The sequence below is a fragment of the Hirundo rustica genome, chromosome Z (assembly GCF_015227805.2).
Source record: "Hirundo rustica isolate bHirRus1 chromosome Z, bHirRus1.pri.v3, whole genome shotgun sequence".
In the NCBI taxonomy this organism is placed as follows: Eukaryota; Metazoa; Chordata; class Aves; order Passeriformes; family Hirundinidae; genus Hirundo; species Hirundo rustica.
In genome coordinates, this window is record NC_053488.1 from 74,456,645 (window position 1) to 74,480,122 (window position 23,478).

Here is a 23,478-nt window from a genome sequence, read left to right on the forward strand (position 1 = left end):
CTACAGCTTTTAACAGACCCCACTGCCAAAGAAACTGAGGCTGGCCAACACTGAGTACGCCAGACACTCCCCTCTTTGCATTTTAATTAAATGCTTTGTTTCAGTCAGGCCCAACAGGCACATTGTCCAGAGTTCAGGGAGCATCTGGAGAATGCTTTTGGTCATATGGTTTAGTTCGAAGTAGTCCTCTGAGGAGCAGATAGTTGGACTCCATGATTCTCATGGGTCTCTTCCAACTTGAGATATCCTGTGATTTTAAGATCACAGCAGACAATCTTCTTGGACGACTCCTTGGATAATATTTCTGTCTTTGGGGCATCAAAACACTGCTCTTCCCCAAGGTTGCAGTGGGAAGCTTTCTTCCCATGGCTCATTGGTGGAATAGATCAGCTTTCATGCCTGTTATGAAGGATGCAGCTCACTTTCCACCACTGGCCAGTCTATCAGATACATTGCCTCCCTCCCCATCATCCTGTGAACATGAGCTGCAGGTCTTCTGGACACACCATCCCAGACTCTTGGAGTATATACCTCTTCTACATTCCCAGACTAGATCTTCAGTGACTTGCCCAAGGCCATGCACCAAGTCAGGTGGCAGAGTTAGGAAACAACACAAATGCTGTCTGGCTCTCCACTCCTTCTGCTGGTATTTGTGGGGAGCTAACTCAGGTTTCTAATGCAGCTGGAAACAAAGGATCATGGAGTGGGAATAGCTACAGTCAACATACAGCAACATAAATAGGTCCTTTATCATGTTCAGGACTGAACAGTAATTTGAGTGATTTGCTCTCTCCTTTCCATCTATGTCAGCAAGTACTTACACTCAACCTGACTTCCTCACCAGATTGAGGGCTGGCAACTTTTTAGAAGGTTCTGAGCAGAAAATCTGAATGTAATTACAACTCTTTTGGCTAAAATCCTGCTCTGGCCATGTATTACTATAATTTCCTAAAGTCAGCTAGAGCTACCAGGGGTGTGCTTCCTGCTCCCAGACCAGAGTTCTACTTACGGGATGGAATGTCCCTGCATACAGCGTGTCCCAAACCCTGGCTTATCCAGAAGGGCGTCCAAAAGCTTGTGTGTGCCTGCATCTTCTGGAGCATCATTGCTATGGGAACAGCAGAAAAACACTATCGGTCAGCCTGGTAACAAGCACTCGGCAAAAGAAGCAACAGCAAGGCCAAAAGCACAGCGAAAGGAGGTGGGTGGGGATTTGCCCTTGAAGAATGCTTGGCCTAAGAGCATACACACATTCCAAGTATTTGTACACAGTATTAGGAGAGTCGTAGCATCAGTCAGAAATGGATAGGACCTTGCCTGTACTTAGAGCTGGCATTCAAAGGTCAAAGAAGAAAACACCAAGACTTTTTTAAAATGTGCTTCTGAGATAAGAACAAAAACCCGAAACAACCTTTTAACGAACTCAGTAAATCAAGATTGCAAAGATGATAATTTATAGGCCACACAAAACATACCTAATGAAAGTGTACTGCTCATCATACATCCAGGGTTGTAATTCCAGGCTGGGATACTTCCCAAAAGGAGGAACAATCAGACTGAACATGAGAGCGATACACACAAAGACAGCCGGCAGCACAATCTGAAATTGCAAGGAAAAAACAAGTCCTTTTTTTAAGCAAATGTTTCCAGAGGCATCAGGAGTTACGTATGAATCACTTATTGGATCAAAACTTCTTCAAAGTTTCCCAGGAATACCTTTGCTGTTTACACCAAATGCTAGACACCAATGCAAGATCTGTCTTGACATTCAGTCAGGGAATTCACTTCAGATGCAGAGGATTTAGCATACATATGCTGTTTCTCAAGGGCAAAATTACATTCTTCTGCGCAAGAATACTGCAACCACATGGTTTATCATGCAATTCCTTTCACTTGCACAGGCCTCCTTCTGCCCACATGTGCTGTGAAGGCTAATTTTGGCTATCTGCATTCCCTTGAGATTTTCAGCCCACCATCAACTCAGACTACAATACATGGTCCAGAGCTGATCCTGCTGAGGGAGTCTGCTCATGTTGGAGGCTCTCACCTGGGCAAAAAAGCCTTTCCGGCTTCTCTTGGCAATGAGCATCCTCTTCCACAACAGAGCCATGAACTGCTGCTGGGTGAGCTTCCAGCCCTTCATCTGGTAGGAGCCTTTCCCATCCATGCCACTGAGGAGGTCTGTCTCTCTGGATTCTGCTAGCAAGAAGAAATGACCCTCATTCAAAAATTCATATATTCTCTCTGTGCTGAAGCTATCACAAGGTGATAGCTGGAATAGCCACTCCCACTCATCAAAAAAAATCATAGTTAGCAGCAATAAAACCATAAATTTACAGGAATGTATTTTTTCCCCTTTTCTCTGAGCTTTGGAGGGAGGATTGAGCAGGCTGCACATCCTGCTCTGTCCACTATTTCTATAGGCAAACATATCACCACATCACCACTCCTTTGGCAGTCTCAGCCTTCAGATCCACAGTTCTTATAATGTAAAAGAGCATCCACAGGAAGAAAACAGTCTTGAACTCTAGCAATACCTGGATCTATGTCTGAGTCATTAGGATCAAATGCATCATCTTCTGTAAATGGACGAAGGCAGCTCTGTCTGTCTCCAAACACACGTCTGTTCCTTCTGGCTGGCAATGTACCATCTGTAAATAATGAAGTTATGATTAGCTGAACTGCTTCAGGTAATCTCCACCTAGCCCCAGAAAAACCAAAGCAATATCATTTGCATTTTACATGTCTTCCATTTGCAAACTGAAGAGTTGATCTGGAGTGACTTCAGTGCAGGTAAAAGCAAAACCAAGACTGTCACACTGCAATGGGTCATGTTTTATGCATCACACTTTGTATCATGTTCCAGAAACTTCTTCTAGTGCACTTAATGCCTTTTTTTTTTTTCTCCCAAGAGAACAGCCGGCTGCTCTCATTGTAAGAAAACTCACTTGCCACGTGAGAGTCAAATGCAGCCACGTGACTACAAGTGCAATTTGCTGCTATTAGCACTGAGTGTAGTAATCTGCTCTCAGAGAAAGTAATTTGGACCTTGCTGTGGTCTGATGTGTCAGGAGCTCTTCAGAGCAGACAACATTGTCAGTCAAGTAATATGCAATACACTGAAACACTAGAAAGTCTTCACTGTAACAAAATAAACATGCTACCGAGTCAATTGACCTTTACAGCACATAAAAGCAAGCATTAAATACACTAAACCCAGCTATTTCAGGTCATTAAGAATACTAGGGCAGAAGACCTTCAGTTCAGTCTCAATCAGGGTCTGTGACACTTTGGCACGTGTTACTCCTGTAGGGGACAACTGTACCCACCTGAGGTTTCTGCATCCACACCGCTATCATCAGCCACTTTCAGGAAGATCTGAAAAGGAATGATAAGTGTCAGTGAAAAGAAAAAGAGGAGAGATATTATAGGTTTTGCTTCAGAAGATGCCATGTGAGACTGGCAGGTGCAATGAGAGAAGTGAGGACACTGAGTTTATCCTCTGCATGATGGAGATATGGACTTTGTGGCTTCTCTCCATTTTCCGTGAGCCAGACTGCTACCAGCTGGTCCTCTTTTCCAGTATCAATTCTCAGGCCATCCCAAACATGAGCTCTTTCCCGTGTCTCAGAAACAGGCCTAGTAACCAAACTTGGTGAATCTTGTATTACCCCATGTCTAACACCGGTCTTGCTCTTGCTTGAGTAGGCACCTTCATGGAGCTTGACCTATGGACTCTCCTAAACCAGAAATAACCCATTTTCAAATTGCAGATAATGACCAAGGTCTTCACAGCTGTGAAGGACCTAGAGGGCAACCTCAGTAAGTGACAACACCACTGTTTCAGTTTCCCTTGTCCTTCATTAAAAATAAACAAATAAAGATTCCACATAGAGATAATGTACATACTTCTGTGATTTAAAAAAGTGACTTGGCAGCTGGAACACAGTCACATGGAATAAACTCTGAAACCATTAAAAAAATCCCTGTCAAGGGCATATGTCTAAACTGTTTATGTAATGTATGTATCCATACATCAGTACTGAAATGTATGTTTTCAGTTAAATGCAACACAAAGCAGCTCTAAAAATAACACAGACATTAGAAGCCAAATCAGGGGACAACCTACACAGGATATCTCAGCAAAGTGCAGATGAGTACATAGGACCTGTCTGTGCTTGTCTATACCATATTTGAGTTTTTAATGCACACCTCTATGAGCACACACTTACACAGGCAGAAGACAATCCATTTTGGAGACGAATGCAAAGCTGCCCGTTCTGTTTATTTTTACAGGAAGCAACAAGGCTTCATCTCATTCTTAATTCGGCCATGATTTATTTTGCCTAGTTTAAGGCAAATGGGAATCAGCAACTCACTAACCTCCTCCAGAGTAGTTTCAGAGATGCCATAGCTGGAAATGCCAAGATCAGAAAGACGGTCATCAATTTCATGGAACAGCTCCACAAAAGCTCCCTCTTTAGCAGCTTTGTATGGCAAGACATAGGTTAATTCATGACCAATGTCCTCCACCAGTCTCGCCTCAGGAACATGTTTTGTAATGAGATTTGAAATTGCAGAGACATCTAGAAAAAACAAATGTAAAAGATAGTTCTGTTCTGGTTACCGCTCATTATGTGGAAAAAATTCAGTCTTAAAAATCCTGCCAGAAGGACAAAGAGGACATCTCTAGAAATAAGCTCATTTCCATGAAAAGTCTAATTTGTTTTTAATTTAACACAAGCCTGGATAAAAGCCTGGCTACATTTTTCATGCACAGAACTTGGGAGAGCTTATATGTGCTACTGGAAGACCAACAAATCATTGATGTACAGCTTACCAACATTATATATTGTTAACAGGCCAAGCAGCTACATAATTAACTCTCAGGACAGTTTGAATTCAAATGGCTCACTCAAGAAAAGTAATCCAATATTTGTGAATTTAATAATTGTCCCAAGGCTCTAGCTACATAGGAGCAACGAGATTAAGGCAGCTGTCCAAGGTAAGCTACAGAGATATGTCAACTGGGATTCAATCTTAAATTCTTTTCCAAGCCTCACCTATTGTCAATGTGTCACTTTCATGGTCACTGCCAAGGCCAGCATCAGAGCTGCTCTGGGAGACACTGTCATCCTGGTCACAAAAGAGAAGACAAACATTATTTCCTGTTGTTTATTCAGAATGGGGCCCACCTGATGCTACACTCTAGCAGATGCTGCAGATGGTGACATAGCACTGCAAAGAGCTAAAACAGAAGTAAGAGGTCAGGGACATAGGAGCAAGTGTTACAAAAGTGTACTTTACTATTTTGTATCTCTCTAATCAGTTTGGGACTACTGCCACTGAAAGAAACTATAATGGAGATGCATGTCCTACACAACAGTTTAATTAGACATGGTCTGGCACAGTATCCCCAAAACAGGTAATACTTTTTTTATAGAACAAGGGATTTTCCTTTGAGACAGTCTACTAGGGAAAATCTTAGCTGCAGCTTCCAAAAAGCCTACAATTTCATGAAGAAAGAATAAACATGAACAGAAAAGGCCAGCTGTACCTTTTTGAGATAGGAAACTGTGCTGCTGCTGTTTCGGCAGGAGCTCAGAGAGGAATCTACATCCTTTTTGACCAGGGTCAAATAATAGCCTGTTCCCAGCTGGTTCTTCAGGAAGAGAGAAGAGCCGACACAGCAGAGCTTGCCATGAGAAATGATGGCAATCCGGTCCCCCAGAATGTCTGCCTCATCCATGTGGTGCGTGGAGAGAATGATAGTGCGACCTGGAAGAGAGCAAGGAAGACGTGGTAAGTCAAACAAACCTGTGTTGTGATGCCAGAGCCACAATAACCTGCCATGAAGTTGGATGGGGGAGGTTGATGTCACAAGTTTGGCTCCTTTGAACAGGACTAAGAGTATGGAGAAGATTCACAACTGCTGTCATGGGTTTATTCTCCCCACTGCTGGCTCTTGTGCTCAGCAAAGGCAGGTTTACTTTCATGTCTGCATGGAGTACAACAGGACATTGCTCAACACCAAGGGTGATTTTCTGACTTTACCTGCCCTCCCTCATAATCCAGTAAAAATTTTGTTCATGAATTCTGACATGAATAGGAGGAGAAAGGAATACAGATGAGAGATCTGAGCACCCTTGTCCTGCACTATCTTTGTTTATTCGTTGGTAATGCAACAATACATTCACAAAGACACATTGCTATTTTGAGAACAGTCATGAATCAGACTGATTTTCTTTCGCTTTCTACAATGCATTTATTAAGAGTAGAGAAAAAGATGACATACCCTGCCGATACTTCAGAAGCAGTTCCCATATTCCTCTGCGAGAATAAGGATCCACCCCAGCTGTAGGCTCATCCAGAATGACAACCTTGGAGCCACCGACAAACGCTAGGGCAACAGAGAGCTTCCTCTGCATGCCACCTGTCAGGCATGGAAAAAAGAGGTGTTCAGGCTGATGCAGAGATGAGCAGAACAGCAATACTTGCAGCATGATGGATAATAAGCGCTCTGAAAGATGGCAGACTGAGGAGAACAGGTACTGCTGATGTTTCAGGCCTTCAGGGTCCCACTAATTTCTGGACAGTGGATAATTCATCTGGATAGTCACTCATCAGTGGAGTCTAACTCTCCTACTGCAGGGAACCACACCTTGCATGCCCCTCTGTAGGTGAATTATACTGTCTCAGCACCAGGGGTAGCAAATCGCCAGCTTGGAGGCCTAAGCATATTGGAGGATCTGGAATACAGGTCTCCAGAGCCTGAGCTGCAGAAATGTCCCCATGAGACTCCCCTTCCATGGAAGTGTTCCAGGGGAAAAAGCAAGGAATTATATTGCATTGTTCAAAGCAAGGAATTATATTGCATTGTTCAATACTAAAGTCAACTGTGGTCATCTGCCCCCATCCCCAGAGTCAAATCTGCAATCTGTACTGACAGTTGAGTAAGACAAAGGCATCTCAGTCCCTCTAGTATCTGGTACAGACTGGTACAGAAATTCTGCCCCTCCTGAACAAAGGAGAAGGACACTCCAGGTCACCCCTTCTGAAGGGGCAGAAGTCAGCATAAGGAATGCACGTATGGTTCACAAACATCAAGAGACTTGGAGACTATGGTCCAGGCCACTCTCACCTAAACTCATACACCCCAAATATATCAGTAAACTTTGGACCACACACACCAAATGCAGCTGGACTATGTCATAATGGAAACAAGTACAAAATAATCAGAGAAAATTAGTTACTTGCTATGGCCATTAGATAGCTTCAGTCTGTGCAAGATTGTGATGTTTACTAGGATACACTGATTAGGTACTTAATAAATAACTGACATCCTTAGATGCTTAATTGTATAGTAGTCTATATATAATTGCAGGATCTCATCAAGGTCCATAACACAGCCTCTGCAAAAGCTGATGGATTGTTTCTGAGACTGAAAAATGTAAGATATCTGAACCTACCAGAGAGCCTGCTTGTCCTAGCTTTCAGTTTGTGAGGCAAACCAACATCTGTTGCCATCTGCTCCATCTCCTCTTTCACCTTCTTTTCTGGCAGCCCTTTGAGCCGAGCATAGAACCAGATGTGCTCCTCCACAGTCAGCCTAAGGAACAAATGCAGCCTCAGGGCACAGTTTGAAAGCACCATGATGCAATTCATCCCTTTTATTAGCATTACTGCAGGCATTTCTGTTTGCTCAGAAAAACATCTTTTAAGGCTGAGGTTTCAGGCAGAAGCCACAGGCTGGGTGCACTCAGCTTGAGCCTGATTTCAGGGTGTGGCTCTATTCAGCACCCATGTAAGAAATCCTTTTTTAAGAGTGGTTGACAGTACCACAACGCACCCAAATCACTAGGCACTGATTGACCTAGCTGAGTGAAGTAGATTATTAACAGACATGAAAGATGAAAGTATAAGCTTTTGCTGATCATTCCAAGGTACTTAGGAATGTGCTAATAAACAGAATGTTCCCGTACCAATCTCACACCATCTCCTTGTCTCACACCATGCACACACAGATAAAGGGCTGTCTGAAAGCCCACTGCTGTGTCCTAGAGAACCCAAATATCTGCTGGATAGCATCAGTCCTGTGTCTCCAGATGATACTCACAAGTCAAACAGCACATTGTGTTGTGGACATACACCCAGGTTCTGCCTGATGGTGCTAAGCTCAGAGCGGATATCTTTGCCCAGGATGAAGGCTGTACCTGAAGTTGGGGGGAACAAGCCAGTCAAAATGGACCTGAAAGAAAAATAAGAGCAGATCAGCAGGTTCCACCACTAGGAAACAGTAGAAGGCTGAATTAAGAGTAGATAGAAATCCTGGGGAAATACCATATCAAGAAAGTAGCCTGAAAAACACCTCACTAATGGATTTTAAATAAACCAAAGCACAAATCAGCTCCAGTGGTGACCAAAGAACACCCACATAGCTGCTTGAAAGATTTTTTTCCTGTACAAGCTTCTTGTTTTTTCAGTACCAGCTTGCTTTCCTTCACCGGTAAGTCAGAATCACAAACAGCATTACTACAAAATGCCACCTGCAGATTTATTTAACCCAGCCTCAACCTGAACCCCCTGTGGTTCCAGCCCCTTGTATCTGTAGGGCTAACTAGACTAAATCAGCAAAGGCACTCTAGTCTGCACCAGCTTGCACACTGCAGTTATATTGCTAGTTCTACTATATGGATAAGAGTTGCAGTATTCAGTCACTTCCCTACGGTCCTGAATCATTATTTTGTTCTTACATGGTAGTGGTTTTCCCTGCTCCATTATGTCCCAGAAAGGAGGTGATTTGTCCTTCATAGAAGTTAAGTGTGAGACCATCTACAGCAACTTTCTTTCCATCACGATAAACCTTGACCAGGTTCTGGATAGAAACACCAAGACTCAGGTGCATCGGCTCTTCTTCCTTGCATACTGGAAGAAAACACAACAAGGCTGAGAGATATGATAGATTTTAACAGAAATTGCATTGGAGTTGTAACAGACATCACATTCCTCCAAGCCTGTGAAGAAATGAACTATATGAAGAACTGACCACATTTCTTCCTCAGAGACAGGAATCTTCCACAGAAGATTTATCATTTAGCTATTTTCTCTCTCCTGGGCTAATCTGGGAGCTAGAGATCTCCAGTGTTATCAGAGTCAGCAAAAATACAAGCATTTCTCAACTCCATGAGCCTGGAGTATCCAGCTGCACTCAGGTCAGTGGGTTTACATGGATGCACCCACCTGATCGGCACACTCAAACTCTGATAACAAAAGGGGGAGCAGTTTCATCTATCCATGCCAGTACTGCTCCTGCTGTCCTTGGACTCTCATTTCAGAAAAAGGTAGACCTTAACACCTCACTTCAGAAAGGCTCTGTATCCAGCACTTACCTTCTGAAGACCCCTTCTGGTCAGGATGGGGGTGCTGCCTGTCCTGTGCTTCCTCCCCAAACCAATAGGACTTTGTGAAAGGAAAGTACCAGGGTCTGGGAATCCCATACTGGCCTAAAGAGAAAAGCATTACATGAGCCTGAGTGCATTTGTCCCTTTTCTCTTATTAGCTTTCAGGACAAGAAGGGAAGTACTCCAACCCCAGTAAGCCTCCAGATGAAGCAGGACTAAGAAGAAATCTTCCCATATGAAGGCATTGACAGACCCTGGGTAAGAGACATCTAACTTCACTTTAGAGTTAAAAACCCTGTGCTGAAAGGTGCTAAGTAGCACATGTAGTGGTGATACTCTTGACTCCTCCCTTGCAGCACAGTTTGTGAACTTCAGAGGAAGGAACAAGTGAAGTAAGGCAAAGCTTCTGGAGTTAGATCAGCCATGGCCACAATGGGGTCATGCTTCTGTGCTGGACAATACTCACTGCTAGCAGCAGGCACAACCTTGCTCTGATGCTAGTTTTGCCCCATGACCTTTATATAGCTCAGCTTAAAAATGGGCCAAATTTGCATCTTAGTAAGTGAAAAGGGTGAAAGGATTTATTTAAAAAAGCCTTAAGACATTATTACCCCCCAGAAGTAGACCTCACCTGGGAAGACAGATTCAATGTACCAGGTCATGATTCCATACAGGAAGGTATCAAACAACATCATGACAGCTGATGTGGTGATGCTAAAGCCATCTTCTTCCAATGGGCTCTCAAAAAAGTTGTCCCACTGAACGCCAACTCCCTGCTCCTCAAACAGTGCAAAGTACTCGCAACCGAAACCAAAGGCTACTGGAGACAGCAGGCTCTGAAATGGGAGGCATGAACATGCATCGAGTTTTTTACATCTACTCTCCAACTAGTCATCTCAGTTGTAGCACAAGGCTAGGGGACATTGTCCACATGAAAAGTTACATTTCCAAGGACTGTCACTGTATTTGCAGATAGAGAGTGATATATTTGGTCTAGGTTCCAAGAGGCCTGAAATGTCTAGCAGACCTCCATCCAGAATTGTTTGTTTCCCTGTCTTCTTTCCCTTACTCTTTGGATTTTCCTGGAAGGGAACAGGTTGCTAACAGGCACTCTCTCTGGACAGCTGCTGTGCAGAGGAAAGGCTGGTGGTTCCTTCAGCCTGCATGTCTGGTGGTACAGTATCACAGCATACAGAGATCAAGGCAGCTTAGTCCAGATGCATAACTTCTACTACCAAAGCAAACAAAACCCTCCCAGCAGCTTCTACCAGGTTCAGTAAACCTCTTTATCAAGCCCAACCCTGATAGACTCTTACACTGAAAATTACCCTTCCGTTGCCACTTTCCCCTTGTAACAGTGTCCAGCTAGAGAGCTGCTGAGCGCCATACTGGAGGAAACCCAATGCCCAGGAGAGTTTCATCAAGACTCACCGCAAAAATCTTGAGTGAGAAGCTGATGTGGTCCTGCCAGGCAACACACAGCACATAAGGCAGGTAGAGCGTGAAGTAGACAATGCCCCCACAGGCAGCTGCCAGGTTGGCCCTGGAGAACACGGTGCTGATGAGGAAGCACTGGAGGATGGTCACAACACCGAAGATTGAGAGGAAAATGAACACCACGCTAGGATCACTATAAGGCAGCAGATTCCCCATCTGGTGGGCGAAAAATAAGTGCATCAGGTTTTGAAAGGGCTCTCCACGGTACCTCTGCTATAGGCAGCTCTGAAGAGGGGCTGCTCAGGGAAGGCAGGGCTCCCTGCAATTTGCACAACAGCCTTCCCACAGCTGAGGCAGTACCAGAGGCATCTTTTCAAGAGAACTGAATCTACAACATTCCCTCCTGCTGTTTTCAGACACACAGTCCAGTTGTTCCAAAATCCTCTTCCCCAAAAGTGACTGGTCAACACACACCCGCAAACTCCTCCCTACTGTGTCAGCGCAGACCCCTGCTTAGTAGGCTCTAAAAACTCTAGATTCTGCTGCCACAGCCCAAACCTGGAAACTCACCTTCAGGATCAGCACCAGCAGTCCTGCACTCATCAGGAGAGGTACAAGGCTGCTAATGAACCAGCTTAACCAAAGGATGCCATTGTCAAGTCCCATAATCCTCATTGTTTCTTTCAGTCGGGCTTCCTTCTCATACACAATGCCCTTAATTATCACAGCCACTGAGTAGATCCAAGCTAGTGTCATAAAGAGAGGCATGGAGCGGCTCATGACACGCAGAAATCTGAGAAAATGAAGGAAAGGGGCCAGGAGAACTGAGTGAGAAACATCATGGAAACTTCAGACACCGCTTCAAGGACTGTCAGAGCATTGTGACAGCTAAGGCTTCACTGCACAAAGCAGCTGATGTGCAAAGCCTGACACAGGATCCATGTCCCACCGTGAGGTGAGGAGGATGGGTTTAGAGAACGTTGCCAGTTAGGAGTGGAAGCTGGACCTGCAATTGTCATTCAGTGGAAGAGTGGGGGTAAAGAGCTGCCTTGCCTGAGGACTGCTCTCAATTGCCCTCTTTCCCCACTCCTGTGCCTGTCTGCTTTTCTCCCCACTGCTATTTTTGCTTGCATCAGGTGTGGGGATATGGTCACACCTCAGGAAGGTACTTTGCATGTTTAACTCCAGTGCTCACAGTCCCTCTCCTGGGCAGGACTCTGCAGGTCATTACATATTCCAATTCCTCCATGTGGGTGCCCTAATTCTAGGGATTAGGAACACTATGGAGATTGCCTCCTCACTGATAATAGGGACATAAACCATGCCTGAGGAGTGACAAAAGCCCATGCCTCCCAAGCTCATCCTCCTGGGAGCTTTTGAAGCAGCCTGCATACATACATGTCATCCACATAACATGGGTAGGGCATCTGCTGCACATAAACTCCTGTCTTCTTCTCCGTGCCTGTCTGAACCCTGATGATGGCCTGTTCTACCACATCCTGCAGGTAGACAAAGCCTCCCCAGACATAGCGCATGTCCTCAAAGGGGTCAGCACGGGGACCAGGATCCCAGTACCTGCGCCAAGGGAACAAGACGTTTTCATTAGAAATCCTCCTCACCCCATCCTTTGTAAGAAATTGATCATAAGGCAGGATGTCAGGGCTCACCCATCCTTGATCTTGTTGGTCCTTTCCACATTATCAATGTCCATGCGTATCTTGTATTTCACATGTTGAGGAAGATCTGTGCTGTCAGGAGCTATTTCAGTGAAGACTATGCCAGCCCAAAACCTCCGTTCATCCAGAAGCTCCAAGGACTTGTTAATGAGCCGGACTTCTGTGGGCACAGGCTCCAGTTTGTCCAAGTTTACACACTAGACGGGGACAGAATTAGAAGCATCTATGGGATACACCGCCAAATCATAACAGACCTTGTTTAGTTGTGGGGTAGAGGGAAAGTAGAGAACACTCCAATGACAATGTCATGCCCAAGAAAAAGAAAACAGCATCAGACTGTTTTGCAACGGTTTGTTGTAGCCCAGCAAGTTGAAGTCATTACTTCCTGCTTGACAGTCACCTACCAGTCAAATATATATCAATAAGAAATACCTCAGCAAAGACATTTCCTGTACAAGAGGTTAGAGGGCAGTGCAGTATTACCTACAGGATCTCATCTAAGTATCAATTTCCATATATAGTCCTATTTCATCTGTTACCAATAAATCAAGTCTGATTCAAAGCCTCTAAACATCAATGGGGAGACCTAAGGCTTTGGACCAGGCCCTTAACAAGCCATGGCCTGTTTCTGTTCACACTCATCTCCCAAGCTAATGAGGTAAAAAGTAGAACTAATTTTGTTCCCTCAATTTAAAGCAGCTTCTAGCTTCACAACAGCCCCCAGCAAAACCCCAGACTAAAGTATGAGCTGCTACACTGCTGGAGACAGCAGCAGCTTTCAGTCACACAGTAACAGAAGGGCAGGAAACCACACGCAGTGACAAAAGCAAAAACTTCAAAAACAAGGCCTGCAGTTAGGGTCCTACATCTATACTTAGGCATCTGAATAAATGATAATTTTCTCACACACTACTCAGCCCTACTAATGCCTGGCTGTATCCAGAAAATGGATAGAGGAACATCTATCTTCCCTTTCCAGAACACCCACCTGCATGAGCAGAGATCAAGCTGCTGCCCTCCCCCAGCGCCTTACCCACACTAACAGGATCTCACCTCCATGAAGCGGGAGATGGTCTGGATAGCCCGGTCTGTCTCATTGAAGGCATCCACCCAGGTGTACACAGAGCCATTTTCTGTCTCCAAGTCCTCTGGGCTGTTTGACAGGAAACGAGCAATGTCCTCCACTGTCCAGTTGGAAGCTGGCAAGGGCAGGTCCCAGAGGGCTTTGCCTTTCAGCAATGTCTGCAAGTATATTGTTTTCAAAGAAGAAATAATTGTGAGAAGTAATGTTAGATTCCTCTCATAACAAAAACAAGCACTGCAGAGAAACAGCTGTCAAAAAGTGCAGGTTGATGGCCTCTGTCACACTGAGAGGATCAGCTCAGAGGTGTCCTTCCCCTCACCTTCCCTTTGAGAAGGATGTCTCTCCGTCGGTACAGCTGCACCGTAACTGCGTGCTTTGCAGGCTGGCTGGCTGCCCCCATGTCCTGCCGCCCCTCTCCCAAGGAGAGGGCAGCAGAGAGCCATGCACAGCTCTGCACCTCACACACGCAAACCAGGGAAGAGGGAGATGTTTTCCCAGCAGAAACACATTTGGCTAATACTGGTTGCCTAGATCTGCTCACTTCTCCCCGAAAAAATTCTCCTCCTGGCTGGGATGAAGAGCAACTGAGGCATGGCTGAAGGCTCAGTGGTCACTGCGCTGAGCAGAAATACCAGCACCAGAGGCCAGGTGGTTTTTGTATTTTGCTTTTGTGCCATCAGGGCTGGCTGAAGCAGCCCTGTACAGCCATGATGTCCTGCCTTTGACCTCCTGTCTGGGACAGTGTTTTCTTCACCCAGTTTAACTGCTAGCTTTCCAAGGACAGGCTACTGTATGCACAACGCCAGCACAAACGCAGAAACCGGTCCACTGGACAGACAACGTAAGGCCAGGCAGGAAGGGAACCGTAATTGTAAAGGATATAGTTGAATTGAAGTCAGGGAGATAAAAAGAAAAACCTGCACAAGAGAGAAAACTGCAAAAATCCTTATGATTAAGAACAGGAAGTGGATTTTTTTTGCCACAACAAAAAAGAAAGCGAGGTAAAGAGCTTCCCCATACTTTGCTGTTACCAGCAAACCAGAAAGTAGTGGGTCACAGTTACAGAACCAGCTTTGCAAACTGGAAAAACAGAACAGACGAAGCTAGCAAAGGAAAACATACAAAAAGAAAATCCAAGCAAACAGGTACTGGATGTGCTGTGCTCTCTTCTCATTTGGTCTCCAAAGTTAACTTCTGTCATCACGCCTGCAAGGGATATGGCTCAACCTCATCTTGTTCAAGTCCAGCATTAAAGCTCATTAACCGTAGGGGCATGTGTCGCCCTTCCTGAAGTTCACAGGTGCATTAGCATCAAGCTAGAAGTGGCAGAGATGGGCAAGCAAAGCACTTTAGTCTCCCTCAGCAGGAAGAAATATGCCAAACAGATTGTACAACCCAGAAAGTTGAGAGATGATGGCTGCTTAACCCAGAAGCAGGGCAACTGAAGGGGATGCTGTCTGGAAGCTGGCAAGGAGTTGAAAATGAAGCACTCCTACTTGTGTGAATGTCAACGGGTGAGAACAAAGGGACCCCTGTTATTACACTGGTACAGAGAACACCAGATTACTGGTAAGATAAATAATTAACTACCAGAGGCAATAGGTTAACAAGCAACATAAAATAATGAAACCATAAAAATCCAGAGCTATGTAAAATTAAAAAGTAGGAACAACATTCAGTTTTCAGAGGACGTCACTGCAAATCAATGTTTTGGACTTCAACCTTCTGCTTGAACTTCCCAACAATCTGTTAAACTGTCTCTGGCACTCTAGTATGTCATGTTGATGGAGAAGTACAACAGGGCAGGTCACAGATTATTCAGCAGAGCATTTCACTCAGGTAAAAAAGGAATGAATGTCAAGGTTTATAAGACCTGGAGAGGTCTCTGTACACAAGAAGATGCACTGTGATACCCAACCGTGTTCCAGAGACAGCTGGAAAAGCTACTCTGCACTGGTCCCTCTGTTTCTTGATGCCAGTTTTACACTGCTGCGCTTCCCAAGACATCAGCACAGGGTGCAAAAGATCCACCCCTTAGAGCTGCACCTGTGGAACCACGGTGATGCACTTATGACACATTTGGGCAACACCGTGGACAAAACAGCACATTTTCCAACAGAATTAGAATTGGTTGTTAAATGTGCACTGCTCCTGTTTGCAGAAGACTGTTACAAGAAAGAAGGAATGCCAAGCACAATACAAGATGAGTATAATCAAAATCTCTTTCAAGAAGGGGTCCCATCCATAATAATTATCTGCCCAATTCAGCACTGAAGCACCATCTAAAATAAATATTTCATCACTTATGGCAAAAAAACAACAGTGATGGTTCAAGCAAAGACAGCATACTGACCCGAATGAGATCCATTTCCTGACTACTTTCCATAAATGTCCAAATCTTTGGGCTTATCTCCTCCCACATTCCCCCAAGGTCACGAAACACACCCAGCTCCTGGAATGTCCTGTTCACCTGTCACAAAGAGGAGAGGAAGGTTATTTCCAAAAGCTGGCAGAGACCCATCACAGGCTGAGAGGGTGCATTGAGCCTTCAACAGTAAGTGCATGGGAGGTGAGAGATTAGGGAGGCTGTGCTTTTGCAGGCAATCCTTTCTAGGCTTGTGTTTGGGTCCAGTTCAACTAGAGAGGATCAGCTGCACAGCCAGAGGACTTAGCTAATGCTACATTATCAGAGGACAGGGGTAGAGTTACCTCAGACATGACCTTCCTTACAGCTGGCGTATCTGGAGTGTACAAGATCTTCCCAATCAGCAAGGGTTTCAAAGCCCTCCAGATAATCCTGGAAAGAGGGCTAGATTCCAGGTTCTTCATTAGCTCATTGCAGTAGGGTGCTGAGGAAGAGTACAAAGGTGAGTGGCTGAACAGCACAGTGATAACTGCAGAAGGCATAGAGCTTCAAGAACAATCAAAGCTGAAAGCAAAGCAATTTTCAGACACAAACCCCCTCCTTTACTGCAAAGGTCCACAAAAAGCCCCTTTCAGCCCAAGCCTGCATAGTCTGCCTAGTGAACAAGGAGCGAGCAGGTAGCCTCCAACACTAAGAGCCACAGTACTAGTTCTACAACACTCCCACAACCCCGATGCATAGCACAAACAAAATTTGTCCAGAAAAGGTCAGATTTCCAGAGGCTGCACATGACTGTGCTCCCTCTCTCACTAAAACAGGTCCACTGCACAGCTTTCTGTGGACTCTGCAGAAGGTCACTGGGAGACTGCAGTTGGTAACTTACTGGCCTTAAGGGAATATGCAGGACAATATGCGTATGCCTTTCTAAAACAGCAGTGAATATGTCCCTCAGGAACACCTGCTTTCATCTGTGGAAGTTTGGAAAACACTAGTGATGACAATCATGAAGTAGATGGGATCTCAGACCATGCCATTGTTACACTTACTTGTGGAGTTATCATAGAAGTTAATCACATCATCTTCAGTGCTGTTGCCTCCAAAGAGTGCTTTGTAATTGTTATCCTCATACCAGTTGAGGGATTTAATTTTGAGTCCTCCACCTTCAGGATGGCCACACACAATGCGTGACACAGCCTGATAGATCTGCGTAGACGAGTTTGAAGCATTCACATTGGTCAGGAACATCACCTCCTGCCTCATGTCACTCCAGCTCTTCATGCTCAGCAGCTGGAGGGGAAGGGCAGAGAAAAGAATTGAAGCAAGTATTAAACAGGATTAGCAAAAGGAGAAGTTCTTTCCATGTACCTTCAAACCACAGAACAGATTTTTGAAGAGATGAGAATCCCCTTGAACACAACAACAAAGTAAGAACCAGGGAAAGCATTTGCCTTCCACCAGATTGAAGACTGTAGAGGGAAGTCTCTTCTGTGCAAGTACTTGGAATGTATCACTGCCAAGTTCTTTACTCTTGAGTTTTCTCCTCCAGTGATGTGGCTGGCTGGCTCTTGGCCTCTCTGCCCTCTAACATGGAAGCTGCTTGTCCTCCTGGTTGCACAATGGCTTACATTCCACTGGAGTACCCTCACAAGGACAGGTGGGGTGGGGTACATCGAGTCAGAATAGGAATTAAAGGAACAGCACCAAGTGACTGCAGCTCATGAGTCACAAACTGGATGAGCCACAGGTCACAGCAGTGTCACCTGGCACAATTTCACCAAGCCTCCACTGATTTACACCAGGCAGTCAAGTTTGACCTCCTAAACTGGCATCACTTATCCCTGCCCCAGAAACTCCTTTTCCCATTGTCAACAGCATTCCCAGAAAATCCTTGAAATCCTGCCCTGCTGCAGAGCCAGGAGCCTGAATTACAGCATAAGCTTTGCACACAGCCAGTCACAGCAAGGAGCCTTCTCCTGGCCAGCTGACCTGACACCAGGCCTGAGGTGATAACATACAACCAGCCAGCATGATTAGTACTTCTAGACTCATTTGAGTGGCATATGCCAGACAGTAAGCCTGCAATGTGTCATGAACAAAAGCACCTTGCCCTCAGCCTGAGATACTCATTTGCATTAATGCTGCCATACTTGGGCATGGCCAAGCCCACCACAACAGGAAAAGCAACCCACCTGCATGAGCACTGGTTTCATGCTACACTGGAGTGTTGCTTTGAGACCCCTGTATCTTGAGATGTCACAACATCACCTCTTTGATGACGACAATAAGTAGATGTTATGAAGAAATAAGACAAAGGCAAGAATCTAGGATACTTCCCCTAAGTAACCTTCCATCTTCCATTTATTTTCAGCTCACTTCTATATCCTAACACTCAATGAATTTCTTCCATGGTAAACTCCTAGAATTTAGAATATCCACAAGTATTCAATATTCAGCATCACAGAAAAGAACCTCTTCTCTCTCTCCTTATCTGGCTATGGTTAGTTTCATCTGGTGTCGTGTGTTTTTTGGTTTTTTTTACTGCAAGAGACAGTGAATGTTCAATCCCTATCTCCTCTTCATGTGCCACTCAACTCTATAGGTCTTTGTCATATCCCCAACTCATCTCTATTGCAAGCTGAACATTCTCAACCTATTCTCTTGTTCCTTTTGTGAAAGCCATTATACTCATAAATGTCCTAACTGCCCTTCTCTGAACTTTATTCCAGTTCTGCTATCCCTTTTCAGAGAACCAGAGCCTAGATCTGTGTTCTGTATCAAAGGGTTTTGTATAGTATCATGGTAAGATGCTACAGCTGGTTCTCTATCCCTTTTTAAGTGTTTTCTAGAATTTTATCTTGAGTACTGCTGAAGTATCAAGTGACATTAACTTGGACGTTCTTACTGTGCTGTCCAGAACAGGTACATGTGCTAAACAGGGCAAGCAGAGCTGCTTATTTGTAACTGCCCATCAACCTCAACTCAGAAACAACTTCAGATGCTGTGCTCCAACTGCCCTGTTTTCAGAGACAATAACAGAGTCAAAGACCATCTGCCACTTTTTCTCACTGTGCATTGGTCTGTCACCTTTGTTTAAATAAAATGCAGATAACCAAAGTCTAAGACAGCTGGTAAAGTCAGTCAGCAGGAACGCTGAAAGCAGCAGTGTGCTGGACAATTCAATCCAAGTTTACATAAGGAAAGCACACTCGAGACTCTTTGGCCTTACAGTGGGAAGTAAACCTGACCCTTTGTGTGACCCATCTGTAGAACTGTGCATGTTTTTTAGGTGTGTCAGCATCTGGAGAAAAATTCTTAATACTGAACAACAGCTACTACATGTCACCTACACAAGAAGCCTCTATTTTCAGATGCCTAAAAGCACATGACACACTGATACATTGGAAGACAGCTGTGAGAACAGCAAAAGCCTATGTGCAAATGTCCAGATTAACTGATCCAAGTGTACTTTCATTTCCTTGCTACTCACTGCTGCCTTTGCCTGCAGCCTGGTGCCACTCAACCTGGCTACACAGGTTCAGGTGGCCTACAGGGCACCAGCATCGTGGAACACGAATGAAAACTGTCACACAACTATTTTTGTTTGTTACATATGTTCATGCAGATTTTTGGATTTGATTATTCCTCACTCAAAAGGCCCAGGCTGCATTTCAGGTGTGACAGTTTGAGTGTGCAATTCAAAGTTTTTGGAGAGTTTTTGATGTCTTAGCTAAAACAGCTCATTTTTGCTCAGCAAAAAGTAACAAACTCCTCAGCATAATGACCAAAGGTACTCAAATCAGAAGTGCAGCTAATTCCCATGAACATATGAAGTGTTAACCATCTTAAAGACGAATTGCACTTGCAAATACATTTCTACATATTATTTTGAAACAGCTTGAGCAAGGAACTTTGTTTCATCTTCAGCACCAGCATCTTTACAATTTACATGCAGAACTGATCTTTTTACCCTCTGGAAGCAAACATCTCAAACATGAAGGGTTACTAAGCTATTTCTTCTCCCAGACATCAGACCTGGCTCCCTAAGCATTTCTAAATAGTTGTCCTTGCTCTTGGTGTTTAATCTGTCCTCCTAGAATTTGATTTAAAGAGTCCAAGGACACAGATCCAATCAATCCTCATACTCCAAGACAAATATTTCGTTCAGACCATTTTCTAATTAAAATTCCCTGCTAGAAAGACTCCTAGACATGGCACAAACAACCGTTCTCCCCACCCCCTCAAGCTGCTGCTCTTTGAAACGAGGGCGCAAGTCCCTCCTTTTCACACAGAAATCTGCCTGACAGACAATAAGAAGTAACTTTCGGTCAAGCCATCTGGAGCAGCTCATGCTGTACACAGAGCAAAAAGCTGCCTTTGTTTGCACAGCAGGGCAGAATAAAAGGCAGTCCCTACCCATAACAGCTGCCAAGCAAAAGGCACGTTACCCTGGGACGTTTTCGGCCACATCAGCAAACTGAGTATCACGTGGTTTCAATTATTTTTATCCCAGACATGAAAAAAAGCCAAGCTTAAATGACGTAACAGGAAACAGCTGTAGTCAAACTCTGAAGGGCAGCCTCCCTACTAAGCAACAAAAGCTATTCCATGGTCCTAAATGGAGTTGATCCTGGAATCGTCTTAATTTCGATGTGAAGGGGACTGCACAGCAGGTTGTAGGACTCGGGGAGGGGTGCGTGCCAGGAATTGTTGGCTGGCATGGCGCAGGCTCCCGGCAGCTGCCCCTCCGTGGGAGTGAGGCGCGTGTTAACCTGGAGTGACCTGCTCTCGTGCATGCTCCCAGAGGTTACTGCCGTTCACGGGCGCGGAGCTCTCTCGCTCTGATGCGAAGACGGAAGACTGGTGAAGGGAGGAGGAGGCAGCAGCATTGTTTAGCTTAGACGGAGGCGGCGGCACTGTTTAGCTTAGATGGTTGTGATTTCTGCTCCAGGGAGAGAATGTTTTTGACTAATAGCAGCACTTCAAAGTCAGAGCCAGACAAAAAAAACTAGGCTAAGTTTCTGGCTCAACAACCACCTCCTATCCCAGAAGTCCAGAATATGGACTTCTGATTCCTACTTAGGTATGCAGGGCTTTTTTTCTTAATCGATCATTTCACCTGCAAAACCAAATACTTGCAGCCTCTAGAATGTCAGTTTGACTATGCAAATTGCTGTTTATGTTTACTGTTGTGATGCCATTGTACTGAGTGCCCCACAAGACTGGAAAGCAATCTCTGGCCCAAAAAGCAAGATTAAGAGGAAACAGTAGCCTACCACTACTAATTTAAATTATAACAGCCACAGCACCTTTTCCACATGCCGTACCCTCACTGCACACAAAACCCAGCAGATACAACCAAGTAATAACCCTGATGTGGGTTGGCAACTGGATGGAAAAAAATAGAAAGGAAAGCCTCAACATGTAGTTTGCAAGGCACTACCCAGCAGCAGATGTACTGCAAGCCCAATCATTGTGCCACTGTGAAAAGGCAAAACAGTACAGAAAATGTCCTAATTTCTATTATGTTATTTGTAACTTGAAGTGCCAAGAGGTTGCAAAGTGCATGCTGCCTGCACTGACACAGGGAAAACAGCAGTAGGACAGGGAAAAGTTTCAAAACAAGCCGGAGATTTGACTTTGAGTTGCCTCTTGTACTCAATCACAGGCTAAGATAGCAACTACAGTGCTGGGTTCTCCTGACAAAAATACTCTTCTTACCTCTTTAACAAGCTTCCCAATGCTCTCTCTCAAAGTTTCCACAGTTTCTGACAGATCCCACAAGGAAGAATTGAAAGAAAGTTGTCTCTGCAGGAATAGAGAAATGGAAACTAGAAGTTATTGCAAAGCACAAATGAAGAAATTAAACTCTTATAAACATTCTTGTATAGAGCAGTTAAGACTGTTTACATTGGTGAGGAAGATGGAGCTGGCTTTCTGTCTAACCTTGAACTTAAAATACCATGGGCTTCTGCACCCTGCAACATGCCAGGATCACGCCTTTCTCTTTTCACAGGTTAAGTACATAGACATCATAATCAGAACCATACCAATAAAATGTTACATGCATGCACATACGCTTACAATGCAAAGGGATGGCTTGCATTCCTGGTCACAAAACAAGGACAGTTTACAGTACAGCACATGAAATCCTGCAAGCCAGTGCTAAGAAGGGGATGCAAAGTCAGTACAGTGGTGGAAAAGACAATTTGGTGGGTACAAGTTTTCAGTGAGACTACACAGATACCAGCTCAGATACAAAGGACTCCCTACTGCAGTGCACATTATCACTCAAGTCCTCCCATCACGTCTTGAAGTTCTTTATCCAAACCAAGGGTGTATTTTAAAACAAACAGCTTCCAGGACACAGCTGGCATCCACTGTTACTGCATGCCAAAGAGCAAGACTAATGGGCTTCCAGAAGTGGAAGGCATAGTTTTCAGGAAATTATTTGTCACGTTGAAGACAACTCCTTGTTTCCAATTGCTCTACATGTAACTCGTGGCCTGGAGTTTGGTTTGTGGGGCTCTTTTTGCCTTCTGTTCACATATCTAGACTACCTTGCATGGAAAACATTGGGGCACAATCCTTGTTTCAAGGGAATGAAGAATAAAATAAATTAATAAGATTTCACATTAGTAGCTGCATGTTGCAGCATTTGAAAGCATACTAAAGTTACAGCATTGCAACACACAGATGAACAACCAGGGCCCTTGATTTTAGCACACATCTTTTGAGCTGAATCTCTTCATTTTAATATCTTTCTTGGGGCAATCTCTGGAAACAAAACTGTGAGGTTTAGACTTGACCTGCTGGAGATGGGTAAGACCTGGCCAGTGCCAGCTGGTGCAAATGGGCATTCTTCTGCTGATCTGCTGAGATGTTTAAAACTCAGCTAACTTTTCTGAGTGCACAGTTAGTCTTTGCTCCAGTGCAGTTGCAAATTCAGGGAGGATTCTCTAACCTCTGTGAATCTCTACTAAATGCAGTCCTTAAGGTTTGGATAATAAAAACCATATCATCTAGGAGAAAAGCAATTAAAAATCCCCACAGGCTTAGACCTTAAAGACATATTTAAAGAAATTTAGCCAGCAATACATATCTGCTCTATCAGTTCAACTTCAGCAGTAAAATGAGGTAGAAAGTTCCAGATTCATGCATAACAAGAGATGTGTTTGTTCAGCTCCAGATAGTTCATCAATTTCCACACAGATTTGCGTTCACTGCACCCAAAGGTGATTCTGGGACAGAGTGGATGAGGAAAAGTTTTCTGAAGATTCTAATTGGTTCAGAACAGTGAAAAGTCAAAATCCAATTGCAAAGGATTAGTGAACATCCTCCTACTGACACACTGTTACAAAGTGCCAGACAAAATTCAGCACTGCAAAGTAAAGTATATAGGGAAAAGACAGTTCTACCTAAAGATACCCCTTATATGGCCCTGAATTAGCTAATGCCACTCAAAAAGAGAGAGACATTAGAAATACAGTGATAAAACAGATCAACATCAACATAAAT

The 23,478-nt window shown here is 44.4% G+C and overlaps 1 protein-coding gene across 2 annotated transcripts in view; it reads right to left on the reverse strand.

The window, feature by feature from the left end:
* ABCA1 (ATP binding cassette subfamily A member 1) overlaps nt 1–23,478 on the reverse strand; it is a 91,737-nt gene that overhangs the window by 14,751 nt on the left and 53,508 nt on the right. The window contains exons 8-30 of one of the 2 annotated variants that reach the window (XM_040089368.2): nt 21,682–21,768; nt 17,010–17,250; nt 16,308–16,447; nt 15,952–16,068; nt 13,568–13,756; nt 12,506–12,711; nt 12,237–12,413; nt 11,409–11,631; nt 10,833–11,054; nt 10,033–10,237; nt 9,390–9,503; nt 8,754–8,925; nt 8,117–8,248; nt 7,470–7,609; nt 6,296–6,433; nt 5,558–5,778; nt 5,064–5,136; nt 4,384–4,586; nt 3,330–3,378; nt 2,538–2,651; nt 2,048–2,199; nt 1,476–1,600; nt 1,010–1,108 (exon numbers count right to left, since the gene is read on the reverse strand). In XM_040089368.2, coding sequence (XP_039945302.1) covers nt 1,010–1,108; nt 1,476–1,600; nt 2,048–2,199; nt 2,538–2,651; nt 3,330–3,378; nt 4,384–4,586; nt 5,064–5,136; nt 5,558–5,778; nt 6,296–6,433; nt 7,470–7,609; nt 8,117–8,248; nt 8,754–8,925; nt 9,390–9,503; nt 10,033–10,237; nt 10,833–11,054; nt 11,409–11,631; nt 12,237–12,413; nt 12,506–12,711; nt 13,568–13,756; nt 15,952–16,068; nt 16,308–16,447; nt 17,010–17,250; nt 21,682–21,768 — 3,539 coding nt within the window. The remainder of the gene's footprint in view (nt 1–1,009; nt 1,109–1,475; nt 1,601–2,047; nt 2,200–2,537; nt 2,652–3,329; nt 3,379–4,383; nt 4,587–5,063; nt 5,137–5,557; nt 5,779–6,295; nt 6,434–7,469; nt 7,610–8,116; nt 8,249–8,753; nt 8,926–9,389; nt 9,504–10,032; nt 10,238–10,832; nt 11,055–11,408; nt 11,632–12,236; nt 12,414–12,505; nt 12,712–13,567; nt 13,757–15,951; nt 16,069–16,307; nt 16,448–17,009; nt 17,251–21,681; nt 21,769–23,478) is intronic. The other variant, XM_040089369.2, reaches the window with a different exon arrangement.